At 50.1% G+C, this 16,380-nt stretch overlaps 1 protein-coding gene across 1 annotated transcript in view; it reads right to left on the bottom strand.

The window, feature by feature from the left end:
- Positions 1-16,380, bottom strand: part of COL15A1 (collagen type XV alpha 1 chain) — a gene marked incomplete at its 5' end in the record, with an annotated part of 100,049 nt that overhangs the window by 41,189 nt on the left and 42,480 nt on the right. The window contains 9 exons of the mRNA XM_080668315.1: positions 446-508; positions 1,052-1,177; positions 2,306-2,398; positions 5,115-5,264; positions 5,788-5,949; positions 7,832-7,984; positions 9,234-9,419; positions 11,176-11,285; positions 14,564-14,711. Of these exons, the coding sequence (XP_080524441.1) occupies positions 446-508; positions 1,052-1,177; positions 2,306-2,398; positions 5,115-5,264; positions 5,788-5,949; positions 7,832-7,984; positions 9,234-9,419; positions 11,176-11,285; positions 14,564-14,711 (1,191 nt within the window). The remainder of the gene's footprint in view (positions 1-445; positions 509-1,051; positions 1,178-2,305; positions 2,399-5,114; positions 5,265-5,787; positions 5,950-7,831; positions 7,985-9,233; positions 9,420-11,175; positions 11,286-14,563; positions 14,712-16,380) is intronic.

The raw sequence follows: 16,380 nt of genomic DNA, 5'->3' as shown, positions 1-16,380 counted from the left end.
AGGTGGGTGGTGCTGGATTGTAGATGGGAGCTTAGGGCACCAGTGAGGAGCCTGATGCCGCTGTGTGCATAAGGAGAGATGACTGTCAGGCCAGGATGACAGAGGGGCGAGAGGTGTGGACATCAGATTGGCCAGTCCTGGCACCGGACAGATCATGGCCGGAAAGGGAGAGGAAGGGAGTTGGAGCGGACTCTGTTTCTGAGTCCATGTAACTGGCACCTGGTAGGGCCCTTCACTGAAGCTGGGGATATGCAGGAGTGAACAGGGCGGATGCTGAGTTCAGGACTGGCATAAAGAGCCCCGGATGGAGAAAGCAGCAGAGAGGAGCAGGAGGGGGTTAGAGAGGGTCTTTCACAGAAGATGCAAGGTCAGGTTTAGAGGTCAGAGGGGGGCAGTGTGGGCCTGGTGGCTGCCATGTGTTAGAACCCTCCCACCTTCCTCTTACCTTCTCCCCTTTTGTCCCTGGATGGCCGGAGGCTCCGTCAAGTCCAGGCTGTCCCTTGGGGCCCTGGAGAACATCAGTGACAATCAACCCACAACATCCTTGGTAAGAATCAAATACAGAGTCTTCCTACATAAGGAGGCCAGGGTTGGGAGGACCCAGCAGGTGAGGCTGGTGGCTCCAGGGCGTGTGCCTGGTCTATGGCGGGATGCCTGTCCTGGCCAGCAGAGGCTGAGCACCTATGGACGAGGGTCCAGTGTTTGCTTCTGTGGAGGAATCAGGGGCAGGGTGGGACTAGATGGTCACTGAGGGGCTCCCATCCCAGGCCCAGCACTGACGTCCTGTGATTCCAGGATCCCATGTGAGTCTGCGTTTCCTGCACTGACTAAATAAAGCAGCAAAACAATGTGTAGGATGATGTTTTTCTTAGCTGCTGCTTCTTATGAGTCTTAGCAGGGACTTGCTGAGGATTTTTGTTTACAAACATTAGCTGGCTGCTCACTCCCCGTGGTGAGCTTAGACAGCACTGGGGTCTGCGGTCTGCATGCCCCTCCCTGGCTGAAGGAAGACCTGTGGCCACAGGGAGGGGAGATGACTTCAGCAGCTTACCCGGGGCCCAGGTTCACCGGCAGCTCCGTTCTCTCCAGGAGATCCAGGGGGTCCCATGAAAACATCAGTTCCCGGTTTCCCTGGAGTCCCAGGTAAGCCAGGTGGGCCCGGGGGGCCCGGGGGACCCTAAAAAATGGACAGTCTGTTAAGAAACATCAGAGGAGGGGATAAATATATACTGAGCACATATGTTCTATCTATTCTCTCCATTGCTTACAACAACCCTACGAGTAGAGACTGGTGTGCCCACTTAGCAGGTGAGGAAACTGAGGCTCAGTGAGATGATATAACTTGCTGAAGGGGTCACACACAGAGCTGTTCGTAGAAGAGCTGGGATTTGAATCCAGGTCTTGCTGAGCCCATTTTATCATGTTTTCTTTTCAGGTGTATGTACACAATAAAAACCCAAATCACTGGAATCCTCAGAGATGCTCTGGTTAACTCACTTTTCTGATTCATCAAGAGGTCAGTCAAACACGACCTGTTGTGCTAGCTCTTGTTGTTAAAAAAGCCTGCTGCAATGTGCTAGTCTCGTTAGCCTCTGTCTGGGTCAGCCGACCCCATCAGCTTGGAAGACCTATGCAGTGAATCCTAAACCCTTCCCACCCGGTCAAGGCGAGCCATCTGTGTGGGGATTCAGCACAGGTGCTCCAAGGAAGAAAGGGCGCTGAGGTTGAGGGCAGGGACAATGGTGTCCACTGTGGCTGTTGAAGGGAGGTGCTCCCTGGGGGGCAACTTAGGGACAGACCAGTGGGGGCCCAGCCTTGGGCAGGAGGCCAGAGAAGCAGGAAACCCTGGAGGGAGAAGAGGAATGGAGAGGAGAGAGGGGGTGGTCTCTGGGTAGGGAGGGTTTCAAGAAGAGTCTGGAAGCCAAAGTGAGAAATGCTGCCTAGGAGAAAGGCCAGTAGGTCTCTGCAATGTAAAGGGGGGGGGGGCAGAGCCAGTCTGTGGGGGTGAAGGCCATGGACACACCTGCTGGAGAAGGCTGCCAGGGGAAGGAGGCAAGTGGGGAGGTGGGGTTCTGAGTGTAAACCTAGGCTCATACTCACTTAACAAAACTATCGATGTGGAGAAATGTATACAAAGATATTCAATATAATGAACTCGCAGGAGCCCACCACCAGCCTCAACAATTATTGATGGTGGCCAATCTGTTCCGTCTGGTGTCTGCCCTCTCTCCCCTCCCTCTCCCCCCTCCCTCCCTCCATGGGGAAGGCCACCCAGGCACCAGGCTGTGTCACCCCTCACACTCACTCTTAACAGCTCCTCACTGTTCCCCAGGTCACCAGAGCCAGAGCCGATTTCCGATCCCCAGCCCAGGCCAGAGCCCTCTGCCTCTGCACCCACCTGAGGAGAAAAAAAATTCTCACAATTTGGTTTCCATTGCCACTCCCCAAGGACAGCCACGTCACTGAAAGTTTTCCCACGTTCTGCAGCTCTGTTAACTTCTGCATCCGCCTTTCCTCCCAGCCCTTTCTCCCTCCTCCCTCACCACCTCCCAGCTGTGCACCAACACGCAACTGTCCTCAATCGTACTTTCACATCTTCGTCCCAACCTCCTTTCTTGCTTTTCAAATCCCTACTCATCCTCCAAGGCCCGTTCAGTGATCACCTCCCCCACCCCATTTTCAGAAAGAATTTCTCTCTCTCCTGTGTTCCCACCAGCCTCTGTTGAGGTCTCGATTTCATGCCAGAACCACCTGACTTGAAGTTCAGTTGTGTGCGGCCCATCAGCCACTCTAGACTAGGACTCCTCTGGGTCAGCCCAATCCTGAGACACCTCTGGATGCCCAGTGAGTTCTGGCACCAAGAAGGCATTCAGCACATACCTGTTGAATGCCATCAGTTCCTCCAAAGGACAAAATAAAATCCCCTAAACACCCTTCTGGTATCTACCTAACATCTAGCTGCTGCTATGTCACCAGCACCCAACAGATAATAGGTTCTATTTGCCAAACGACCTGAGAAATGGAATGACCTCATGGGTACCACTGTGGGATTTGCTGTTCCACATATGGATCATATCTGAAAAGGGGTGGTTATGGACAGTGCAGGAAACAAAAGTAGAAAGTCCAGACACTAAAACTCATCTCTACTCAACTCCTGGGAGCTATGACTTTGAGCAAACCCTTAACCCTCTCTCAGCCTCATTTGCACAATAACTAATTGTTGAGCATATACTATATGCCAGGTAAAGTTTTCCATGTATTAACTTATTTCATTCTCACAACAATTCAAGGTGTAGGTACTATGATACCCACTTTATTCATGAGCAAACAGAGAGAGAGAGAGGCGGGGGAGAAATTTGCTACAGTTTTGTTGCACAACCAGGCTTAGATGCCTCTCTCACTCACTGCCTTGGGTAACTCTGAGATTTAAAATTATCCTAAAGACTTTCCAGAGTGGATGCTCTCTTGACTGTCCTCACTGTGCCTTTAAACCATTTGTTCAGGAATCAGGGCATCCATTTCCATGCATCGCAGATTCCTGCACTCAAGGGTGATCTATCTTCATTAGTAATATGCCAGGATGAAGTATTGCGTGTTTGTGTCTCCTTTTCTCCTTTCTCTCTCACCCTCACAAGTACCCAACCCACATTCCCCACCCCCACCCACACACACATACCTCTCTTCTTAGAGCTTTTAAAAATCCCACTGGAAAAGTCATAAGGGGATGGTGGAAACAACCCTCATGGTTCTACCACTTTGCGGCAACAACTGCTAACATTTAGGGAGGGTATTTCCTTCCAGGGTTTTTGCATGTGTCTATTTTTAAATAGTTAAGACCACACAATATGCTCAAGTTTAAAACCAGCTTTTTTCCACTTAACATTGTGTGGTATTTTCCCCCATCATAAAGTACTCTGAATAAATATAATTTTAATAGCTGCATATGTTCTGTTATTTGAATATATTTTAATTCAACTAACCCTGGTTAGCTAGTTAAACCATGTCCGATTTTTTTTTTCTACTATGGACAACACATGGAAATCCTTGTACGTATCAAAGGCTCCTTTACGATGGATTCTTAGAAGTTTCTGGGTCAACAATATGCAGTGTCATGGCTGCTAATATGTGCTGACAAGCAACTTCCCTGAAGGAATAAACCCAGCAGCACTCCCACCAGCACAGCTGACCTCACCACGCCCTCACCACGTGCCAGCTGCTCAAAGCAGAAAACACGGAGGGCCTAAGGACAACTGACCCAGTTTTGCCAACATCTCAATGGCTAAGCGAAGAAGAGGGGGAGACAACCGAGCGTCACATGTAGACCTTGTGTGGATCCAGATTCACACAAACGTCAGTAAGGAGATTTTTTTAAACTCCGGTATTAGACAACAGGAAAGAACCATTGTGAAATGGATAATGGCATTGTGGGTAAGGAAAAAGCAAAAGGTCCAGATCAACCTACTAGCAATACACATGAACATGTTTTTGAGTTAAATGAGACGATGTTTGGGATTTGTTTTCAAATACTCCAGCCTCCTCTCTGCTCTGCTCCAAAAGGTGGGGGTAGGAGGTGGAACGCATGAAGCACAATTGGTGCAATAACTTGACCTTCCAGCCACCCTCTTTCACAGGCAGAGAGGCCCAAAGAAAAGAAAGGATGTGCATGAGGTTACACAAGTGCAGCCAGAAACTCCTGTTGGAAGGGACGTGATCCCCTCCCCACGCACACATCTTTGATGCTTCCATTCCCTCTGCAGCCCCGGCCCCAGGCCCCGTCTTTCAAGCTCCCCACCTCCCGTGTGGGGATCTCCTGACATTTGAGATGGGCCTTTGCATCTTTGGTGAGCTCTGCCTGTCAGAAAGTTCTCATGTCAATGTAAGGGACGCATGGGACACGAAGCCAGGTGCCCTAGATTTGTACCTCTTGCTTTTTCCTCTACAAACTTCCACTTCCTTGTGTGTTCCCCAGGCTGGAGGCCCCTCAAGATCCCAAATTGGGCAGTTTGCAAACCAAAAGGAAAATGCACCTCTGAGAAAGCCAGAGACAGGCTCCTCCCAGGATTTCAGCCTTTCCTTCTCTCCTATGTAAATCTTCCCGCCTCTACACCACTTACCGAAGTGACCGGAGGGACCACTGTTGCAGGAGTCACCGTGGGTATGGGCAGTGGGGGCGCCTCGGGGGGAGTGCTGCCCGACTCCTCCACGTCAGCCCTGGACAGGGGCTCCTCCATTGTGGCTGCTGCCAAGTCTTCTTCACTAGGACCCTGGAAGCAAAACCCACACAAGGAATCAATGTGATGCCATGTGCACACTGCTGCCTGCCTGGGAGTTTGGGTGACTGTCATTTCTATGGGACCAGCCCAACTTCAAAACCCTTTCTTACCTACCACTGTCATTATCCCTGACACATTCACAGAAGCACGTACTTCCCTTCTGAAAGATGCCTCTCCTCTAAGCCCCCATGCCCAGTGATGGGGCAGCCACTGCCCCCTCCTCCCACCAACCCCTCCCTGCTTTGGCCATTTGCCCTGAGAGGGTTCTTTCTGGACAAGCTAAGAGGTAGCAGGGTCGAGACAAATATCTGCTCCCCTGACCCCTCTGCCATGCTCCCTCCATGGAAGGAGCTGAAGTTAGTGCCCTCCCCCTCCGCCCCCCATTGGTGCTCTGACAAGCTGGATGGGCATTTGCGGCTGGGAAGGAGGTAGCTGCTCCTGTCTCAGGATGCTGACCTCTCTGCTTCCTGTGAGCCACAGAGAATGCAGGGCGGGGGGGGGGGGGGGCACTTACAAACGTGACCGCTTGCTCAGGGGCTGCTGTGCGTGTGCCAGGAGAGGGGTCACGGGTGGGAAGCTTGCTGGCCTCCTCTTCCTCTTCCTCATCCTCACAGGTGCTGAGGGGCATTTCTGCAGCAGCTGCTGCTGTTGTCAAACTCCCTTCACTGACTGGACCCTGAAACAAAATTGGCATGAGGGACCTGTCCTTGCCTCTGGATGGTGGTGTGTGACCGCAGGGAGAACACTGCTAGGCCATCAGGTAATTGGCATGGCCACAGCACCCCTTCCCTTGCTCATCTAAGACATCTCAGATGGTCCCTTCCATCTCCCAGGGTCCCCTCCAGCGCACCGAGCCTGCACATCTTCACGCACTGGACAGTCACCACCTCCACAGCCCTGCTCGGTAAGTTCTAGCTTCTACCAAGTCAAGACTTGGCAGAACTGGGACCAGGTGCCTAGTTGTCTAACCTTGTGATCAGGGCTTTACCTTAAAGAAGTGGGGGGCAGCGGTGAGGGATGAGGATCGAGAGATGAAGGAGAAGAAGAGAAAGGAAAAAAAGGTGTCGGTGATCCTTTGGTTCATTAAAATCGGCCATGTAACTGCCCAGTGGTGAGCAGAGCTGTCAGCTGGTGAGGACGTAGCCTCCCCACTGTAGAGTTTCAACGGCTGAGGTTAGGCCAGAGGTGAAAGGCTGGGAGCAAATGCGCGGAATGATTTCAAAGGCCAGTGCTGTGGATGTATGATGGCCTGACATCTCCCTCTAATAACTCACTCAGCAAATACGCATCAAGTACCTGCCATGTGCAGGGATGAAGACAGATCAGTGAACAAGATGTATATAATCCCTGCCTCTTGCAGCCTGGGAGGGAGCCGGAAATGAACTAGTCACCAAGTTTATTGTTCGTTACAGTGATGATGAGACCTTCCAAGGAGAAGTGCGGGTACCATGAACGTGTCTGTGGGGAGATTTCACAAATCTGGGTGGGCATCTCCCAGACAAAGTGGTGTTTAAGCTGAACTCTGATGGATAAGCAGGAACTAAGGAGGGGAAGAGGGAGGAAAAGGTTCTGGGCAGAGAGGAGATGGTATGGGAAGATTATGAGGCAAGAAGGGGGCCGTGGAAAAGCTGTAAGGTCAGCAAGGCTGAAAGGCTGAGAGCTGGGAAGGGAGGGGTCCAAGACCTTGTCTGTGAGGCTGGCCAGGTCAGACCCTGCTAGCCTTATAGGCCAGGTCGGGTAGCAGTGTCTGCAGGACAGCTGCCCCCACCAGGAGGAATCAGGGAGGCTGATGGAGTTGGCCAGGCTGGAGCCTCAGCCATTTCCTGGGCGGGAACTGAGGGGCTCAGTCCAGGACAAGGTCCTGGCACTGGAGAAGGGTTGAAGGGGTGGGTCCACCATGTGTTTAGGTAAAAAAAAAATCTTGTGGTTGATGGGAAGTGGGAGGAAAGAAAGAGGGAAGAGGATCTGGATTAGGACTGGATACGATGCTCCCATTCACTTGAGCTGGGAACTCAGGAGGAGCAGAAATGAGTTTGGGTTTAAGTCTGCTGAGCTTGAAGAACTTGCAGGATACTCATTCTAGAGACATTATAGGGACAGGCTTGCCAAGTGTCCTGGAACACTTGTGTCCTAACTTTAGGAGCTGGGATCAGAGTCCCCATGACCCCCAAGGAGAGGGCTGAGAAGTTCTGGCTGTGCTCTTGGACCCTGTGGGGCCTGCCTGCACCCCAACCCTCCACCACCCTTTGACAGCCTGTATGCATGCTCAGAAACAGGTCATGGCTGAGCCCTGTCACCTCTCCTGACCTCTGCTGGTGGAGGCGGTGACCCTGTACCAGCCCTGGGACTCACCCCCATGTCCCTGACTCATCCCCCTAGCTGGCTCCCCAAGGACCTGCAGGGGCTTCACTACACACCCCCTCAGGAGGGAGTATCTGGTCAGGAAGGTGCCCCCGACCCATTCAGGCTCCTTTGGATTTGCTGAACAGAATGAAGACTGGCCCTTTGAGAGAGCAATGTCTGCTCCCAGTCATGACTTCAACTTTCCAGCACCTTACCAGACTGATCCCTTCCTCAGGCTCCTGCGTGGACATGAAGAGGGCCGGTTCCCCGGTGGGCACTGTGCTGGCCTCTGCTTCCCCATCAGTGCTGGTGGGCATCTCGGCCTCCTCCACTGATATCGCTGCCGAACCTTCTTCAGTATCTGGACTCTGAACAGAAGACATCACGGGGACCAGGTCAGTGATCCACAGCCCTCTGGCTGGAGGGAGCAGACAGCCAGGACCCCTCCTGCATGTGAGTCCTGTTGCTTCAAAGCATTTGCATATCCCAGACCTCACCTGACACCACTGCCCTGACTGGGGCACCCACACAGAAACCTTGACCTGCATACCACTCAAGGTGTGAGCACCCTGGCCAGTATGGTGCTTGTGTGTTCATCCCGCTACTCCCTGCCAACCTCAGTGGCTGGCACTCATCAGCTGCCTTCTACCTTCTACTACTCCTGAGAGTGAAGCTACCACTGAGCGCCCAAATTGTGGTGCTGGGACAAAACCCAGTCCCGGATGCACAGCTTCCTAGGGGGAGGGGCTACCTGGCCTCACTGACCACTTGCTCTCCTCATTCTCCTAGCCCAGTGCCTCATTGCCCTCCCCAAGGCAATATAGTCCCTCTGGCAGACCCAGCTCATGCCCTGCTCTCCCATTCTTTACTCAGTGGGAATCCTGGCAGGATCTCACATTGTTAACCAAACCCAGAGCGAGCCAACACCACCCTCTCCTGGAAGGAGACACAGCCACTGAACCATACTCTACCTCCAGGCTTGCTTCCCCCATCCTTTTTCCACTCAGGCTCAGGTGACCTTTCTAAAACCTACTCTGACTACATCACCTCCTTCTTTAATACCCTCAGCAACTTTTCATTTCTGCTGAACACGCCTGGGCTCATTCTCATGGCTTCCTCAGACTCAGAGGCCCCTTCAGCCACATTTCCCGGCCTTTCCTCGCTCACGCCTGACCCAGCAAGTCTTGGTATGCTCGTGCTGAAGCCTCCAGGCCTTTGCTCCTGCTGGTCTACCTCCTGGAACACCTGCCTCACTCGTATCTGCTAGGCCACCTCTAAGCATCCCCTTGGTCCCACTTTCAGCATCCTCTCCCCAGGAAGGCTTCGAGTCTGGGTTCTGGCCCCTTTTGGGTGCTGCCAGAGCCCTGTGTGCTCCTCCTACTGCACCTCTTACCCTCTCCCCAAGAAGCAGTCTACCCTATTCACCTGGTGCCCAGCCCAGTGCAGCACCCACCATCTGCTGAATGAGTCAACAGACGACTCAGCCTCCAAATCACTGTCTATTCAAACTTGGTCCCACAGGCTGTCACTCCACATTTTGACAGTGATTGCCTCCACTGAGATGCCCACCACCCCCCAGAAAGAGGTGAAGTGGAGCATGCACTCCAAGCTACTTACTGGGGTGGCCCCTTCCCCAGGGTCCTGGGTGGACATGGAGAGGGCGGAGCCCCCGGTGGGCACCCTGCTCCCCTCGGCTTCCCCTGCAGTGCTGACAGTCACCTCAGCTTCCCAGGCAGTGCTGATGGTCACGTTGGCTTCTCTGGCTGCTACTGTTGTTGCCAAATCTTCTTCAGTGTGTGGACTCTGAAACAAAGACATCATGAGGGACCATGTCACTGGGCCCACGGCTCTGATCAAAGTGCCTGTGGCTGGAGAGAACAGACTGTCCACACCTCTCTATCAACTTGTATTTCTGTAGCCTCTTTCCCTCCGAGCACTTTCTTACCTGGACCTCACCCCAGCCCAATGATAGTCCCAGAAGCACAGCCTCCCAGGGACAGAAGAGACTGCACGCACCGGTGGCTGGGAGATCACTGCCTCCTGAGCCAGCCTGCTCCAGCTTCGACACCTCTATCTGGACACATCTGCCTCCCTGCGACCTTCCCACGTGCCCATCCAGAAGTCAAAGGAACAAGAGAAAAGTCTTTGCCCACGACAGTGTTTTGAGACCTGCAGGCAGCAATTCCATCCTCCTCGTCCTCTCAGCCTTGACACCTGCTTCCCCTCTTTCTCTGTGACTTAGTTTCCTTCAGGATGCACACCCTTCCCGGAAGGTTACACAGCAGTTGCAGGAAATGGACGTAGAGCAGCTTTGACTGCTGGTGCTACCAAACTGACTATGTTTGATCTCAGTTTCCCAAGGTGTTGGTTGTTTTTAATTGGGGATTGTTTTGTTTTGTTTGCAAAAGTGTAGTTCTTTTGGATACTGGAAGCTTATCAAAGTTAGATAGATTACCTTGCTGCAGGATTTCTCAGAGCCTATAAGGAAGAAATAAGTGGAGCATTTCCTAACCTTATTTGACAACAGGACCTTTTTTTCATATAACATATCAAGTGCTTGAAGAATTATTGTAAAAAAAACCAAACACACATACAAAAAAAGGAGAGAAGTTGAAGTTACAGATTTTACTAGTAAAATGAGACTCTTTCTGACACAACTTCAGCTAAAGTCCCAAAGGGCTTTATAATTAAGTACAACTAACTAATTAATTGTACTAGTTAAGTACAATTCCACCGTCATCGGGTGCCTTCCACATGCTAAAAGAAGAAACCAGGCCACTTATGTGGGATGCGCTGAGAGACCATGAAGGGAAATTAGCCTCACCCCCTGCCTCCGGGTTATATAAGAAAAGGAAAATACCTCATATTGGGAGAGTAAGAATTCCTTTGGAGAGAATTTTAAGTGGTTTCCCCCCTTTCTTCTGCTCACTACAAACCATTTGGTGAGCTGGATACGTACTCCATGGAATTTGGGAGACAAAGGGACTGCATTTTTTATATTATACTGAACTGGGCTTTGAAAATAGGCTGTTATCAGACAGTGACTTGGAGAGTCTGAGCATATCTGATTTTCATCCTAGGACAGTGGAAAGGATGAGCTGACCCTGTGGGCCATTGTGAGAAAAATACATTGGTTTAACTTTGGTATCCAACTGTGTCCAGCATCTTACAAATTGGCTTTGCGGGTATAAAAGCCAATTACCCAACCACAGAGTGGACACGCATGTAACTAATCTGATTCCGTCTTACAAGGGTTCAAAGAACAGAAGAGGCTGTGCATCTTCCCAATTGGGTGGGAGGGAGGCAGATGCCATGGTGAGGACCCAGCACTCATCCCAGGCAGGTGTGAGGACTAGCTGCGTCCCCCTCCCTCTAGCCCTGGTGCATCCTGGAGGGCCTCTGGAGCCCTGGGACTCCTGCTGCCCCTGTCCCAGCAGGAGGGAGGCAGTCTCTACCATATTCAACTAAAACCCGAGTGGCCCCCTCGGGTGCCCAATACAAGTCACCATCAAGTCTAAAATACCACTGACATAGCAAATGGAATTTACTATTCACTCACCTCTTCAGTGACATGAAGGAAGGCCCCATCCCCCGAGCCAGGATCTGTAATGGGGACCCGGTTCATAGTATGGACTTCCTCCAGAGTGTCATTCAGGATGTCACCAGACCCTGGGGAGCAGGCGTTCTGTAATTAATAACTGCACTTTGTGGTCTTGAAAAAAGAAGAGCTCCCTCTTCACCCACTGACTTGGAAGGATGCCAAGGATACAGGATTAAGAGAAAATAAGAAAAAAACCAAGGCAGTATTACATGTGCCCGAGGCCTGCGCCTGCAATCGGCCTGCATTCTCTGCCCTTTTTCAGAGGGGTAATCATTTCAGACCGAAGTTACAGCCAACGTCGGAGCACCGAGATTTAGGTAGCAGGTCAAAAATCAACCCACACGCCCACAGTCGGGGCTGGCTGAGCAAACGGAAGGCAGTATTACATGAAGTTTCCATCACAGCTTCTGCCACAACTGCAGGGCTGGAACCCAGCTTTGGCGAGTCGTTTAGCCTGTGCCTCAGGTTCCGCATCTGTAAACTGGGGATAATTCCCATCTCATTATGTGCTACAAGGATGAAATACATTAATGCAAGGAGAGCATCCAGGACAGCACCTGGCATAGAGCTAGCAATGGATACATGTTCGTTCATTGTCAGAGTGCTTCTATATTTGTAAAGGGAAAACAATTACATATGAGTATTCATGTTTTATCAACATTATATAATTAATATAGTCACTATATAACACATATAATATGTAGATATATATGGATGTGTGTGTGTGTGTAGATAAACAACACACACTTGGCTGAACCTCAATATTTAATATTGGTTTCCTCCTGGAAAAAACTACTATTTTTTTGGTTCATGCAATTCTTCATTGATTAAACTGTTACCACAAGTACACATTTCTTTTGCAATTTAAAAAACACATGGAGTCCTAAAGCAAAGAAAAAGAAATTATGTAACATGAATACATGTGTGTTACATGCTGGACCCGGGGCTAAGCATGTCTCATTCCTTCCCTCATTTAATTTTCCCACTAGCCTATCTCAACTACCTACAAGGACTTTCCCGCCGCCTCAAAGCTGGTGGGCAGAGTCAGGACAGAACCCCACATTCTCAGTCTCCCCACTATCAAAGCACTCCGTGTGTGTCCTGCTCTGACCCACATGTTAGCACCTTATTTATGAACCCCATTCTGCAGAGGAGAAACAGACCCCACAGAGAGGGAGTGGCTGGAAGAAGCCCTTGAAGCCAGGTCAATCTGTCCCATGCCCAGACATTTGCACACATGCTGTGTTCATGCATGCCCCATACTATGAACAGTGTGTATGTGTGTGGAGGGGAGAGGGCAGGTAGGTGCTGCATTATTCAAGGCATCCTTTGCACACGCACATCCTGTAACTCTCATGCATCCTTCCAGATGCTACCACCAGGGGGTACTGTGCAAGCAGCTAGCCAGACCCCAGCCTCAGAGTCCCCATCTCTTGGAGGATGGAGGTGAGGGTACTGTGTGCTCTGGGGCAAGATGGTTTCAGGGAAGCTTGAAGAAAACTATTGGGTGGCTTCCCCTGGCCTGGGACCGGGCTCTCCGGGTTCAGGCCCATTTCCTTCACCATCTGAACATTCTACCCAACAAGAATGGGAACATTTCAGCCAGTCCCGTTGCTTTTGTTTGGCCTTTTGTTTGCTAGAGAAGGAGTCTGGCTGATCACAGGGAACAGGCAAGTTGTGCTTGGATCTGGGTCCCCGTCTGGATTTGGCTCCCACCTCCTTTGAACTTACCCCTCAGTCTAGAAGAGGCCCTCACCCCAGGGCCCCACAGTCTCTGCCCCCTCCTTTCCTGTCCTCAAAAATCCCAATTCCACCCAGGAGAACAGCATTGCAGTCCATGCACCACTTCCACATCCTCTCATCACGGAGGATTGTGGACAGTTAGAGAATCTGAAGCTTGGAAAAGTTAAGCAACTTGCCCAGGCCCGGCGGCCAAAAGGTGGCTGAGACGGCTTCCGTCCAAACTGTCTGCTCCCGGCCAGCCCCACAGTCTTTCCACAGCAACACCCTCACTCCTTGGCTGTGTTATGACTTTATTAAATTATCAGACAATTTTTTCTGTTCAGTACTGCATACCTTCTCTCAACCACAGACTTCCCAAGTTTAGTTATTAAAATAACATTCATTTACTGATGGCAGAAGTAAAAAGAACAATGATATGTAAGATTGTAAAAGACATGTAAACTATTGAACTACAAACAACAACAAAAAAATTAAAACCATCCACAATCCTACCACCCAGAAAATATTACTCATAGCATTTTGTTGTATATTATTCTAGCACACACACATGGACGCACACACACATTGTTTTATATGGATAGATGTAAATATAAATAACATACTCAAAACTAGGGTCATAGCACACATACAGTTTTGAAAGGTGCTTTTTAGTGGAGTACACCTTGAGCATGTCCCTGGGCCATCCAATCTCTGCATCACCAAGTTCAGGGCTGCACATATGAATGAAATATAATTTGCTCAACCAGTCCCTCAACTGTGGGCATCTGGGTTGTTTTCAGACCTTGTACCTAGATCTCAGTGCAATGGCGCTGGCTCTAACTTTGGTCTGAAACAGTTATCCCTCTGATAAAGGGCAGAACACGCAGGCCGATCTCATGCCTTGAGCACAAGACTAGCTGCTGCCTGGGGGTCACATCAGAAGCTGTGTTTTTGCCAGCGCTCTTTGGTATTGCTGGGCAGGGACCGGAGTCCTGGATGGAGAGCCAAGAGGCCGGACTGCCCCAGGGCCTGCTGCTGACCTCCTGGGCCTGCCCCTCTCTGGTCATCAGTTGGTTTTCCCACATGTGCCACACAGGAGTTTAGATGGCCCGGCCCTCTGAGAATCAGGGAGTCTGTGGCCAAAGCTGGGAGGAGTGGGGATTCTGGAGTGAGGCCTAGGCCCTGGCTCTGTCCCACCACTCAGGAGCTGTGTGACTGTGGGCATGTCACTTACCTTTCCAAGCACTGGCTTTTCCATCTGTAAAATACTGGCTAATAATAGCCACTTGGAGATGTGTGATTGGGCTTGGAGATGACGTATGTAAACCCTTGGCCCACAGTAGGTACTTAATAAGCAGCAACAATGATTACAAGCTTTTCTGTTAAACCCCAGATCCTTCTGGCGGAGTAGTCTGGGGATTAAAAGTTCAGCTCTACAAAATTAAAAGCCATCTCTGCCATTTACAAGCCATAGAGCCTCAGCTGGGTGACTTGATTTCCCCACCTTGTTTATCAAAGGCAGAAGGTTAAATGAGGTGCTCTATGTTCCATACGTCACCCAGGCTGACACACAGTCATCACTCAATAGAAAACCACCATATGCGAAGGCACCCCCAGGACTTGCCTTGCTCAGCACTGCTGTTCAGGATGGCAGTCAGGTTGGTGGTTTCCAGGGTCCCCTCAGATATAGGCTCCCCAGAAAGTTCCGAATCCTCAGAGGGAAAGGTTGGAGTTGGAGGTGTGTTAATGGGTTCAATTTCTGCTTCTTTAGGCTGAAGGAAGAAAAAAAAGAGAGAGACCCAAAAACATTTACTTGGCAGGAAAGCAGGGAAAAAGGGCAGTGAATAATATCACTGGAGAAAGTCATATATCCACAAAGTTCTGAGTAAACCCAGAAGAAAGCTTAGACCTGCCTATTGTGTACCTGGGCCATCACTGAACCCTCCAGGCCCTGAAAAAGGTGCATGTAGGAGTCATTTAATTCTGTTCTGTTTACAGCAAGACTCTGCCAGACTTGCCTGAAGCTCTCTGAGCACAGAGACCACATTCCCGTATCCCAGGCTGGGAGAGAGGAGGTGGTCAATAAAGATCTATTAGGTCAAGGAATGAATGAGTAAATGAACACACAAGTGAATGAAGTAGGCTGCATTCAGTGAACGCTGTATAAATCCAATCCCAGATGTGCGCTGGTCATGAATGCCTCTGAAAATAAGAGATGGGTGTGGCTCCCTTTCTTGGACACTTCAGCTTCTGTGTAGCTTTTCCAAAGCCAGTTAATTCCTTAACCAACTAGGAAAAAAGGGAACAAACAAAAAACCCCAACAGTGGGAAACACAGAGCAGTTCAGAGATCTAGCAGAAAAATTGATTGGCAGGGGTGGGGGGGGGGGGGGGCGGGTCAGCAAAGGTCATGACATCATCCCCAGACCCAGGCTCCGGAGAGACAGGGCTTGCCAGTGTTCAAATAGTCTCATCCCTTTCTGAGCTCAAGGGGCTGGGGGATGAAAGGAGGGATCCGGCTGACCATTATTGGACCTGTGATGTGAACCAGAAACAATTAAGATACTAAGACTTCTGGATTAATTTATGACTGCAGCCATCACTTACCTATCCTGACTAATAACAGAAAATCATTTCCTTAATGTCACAATCTAGTGTATAAACAATGAATCTCTGGTCCATCAGAACAAGGAGGGTTTTTATGGATCTAATGATTCTTAGAATCTAATGGTTCAGTTCTGACAATCAATCTTGGGTCAAATCTCAGCTCTCTACTTATTTACTTTGTTATATTGGGTAAGTCATATAACCTCATGAGCCTCATTTCCTCCTCTGTAAAATGGGGCCAATGATAACTACTTACAGGGTATAAAGTGCATGGAGGTGCTCAGCACAGGGCCGTAGTATGAGCCCACCAATGTGTCAATATCACTAGAATCCTAAAGTTTGAGAAAGAACAACACCTCGATAGTGATTTTCTCTGGTATTAAAGATGTTTGTTTTATCTTTTTAGTTATCTACAGTTGTGGGTTTTTTAAATGATGAATATGAAATATTTGTGTGCTAAAAAAATATCATTTATTGTATTGTAAAATCTCCAGAAAAATAAATGATATGGGGCTAGAAGTCTTCCAGGAGTTGGGCCTTGAAGAATGAAAACAGCTTCCAAAACCAAGGGTGGAAGAAGGCATTGAAATGACGAAGGACACAGCATTGTCTGGGTCTGACAACCTGTGCTTGGTGAGGATTCCAGGACAGAAGCAGGGGGACAGAGCCAGGAAGCAGAGAGGGTGTTTATGGGTCTAATGGTCACCTTTCCAGAGACCATCAGGGGATGCCGGCAGGAAGAGGAGAGGAACTGCCTACGACAGGGTCCTTACTCCCCTGCCAGGTCACCAAGCAGCTGGGAGGAATGGGAAAGTCCTAAAGGCCTTCACCGCCC

Source organism: Plecotus auritus, assembly GCF_963455305.1.
Source record: "Plecotus auritus genome assembly, chromosome: 5".
Taxonomy (NCBI): Eukaryota; Metazoa; Chordata; class Mammalia; order Chiroptera; family Vespertilionidae; genus Plecotus; species Plecotus auritus.
The sequence above is the reverse complement of the archived record's forward strand: the minus strand, read 5'-3'. Positions and strand labels throughout refer to the sequence as shown.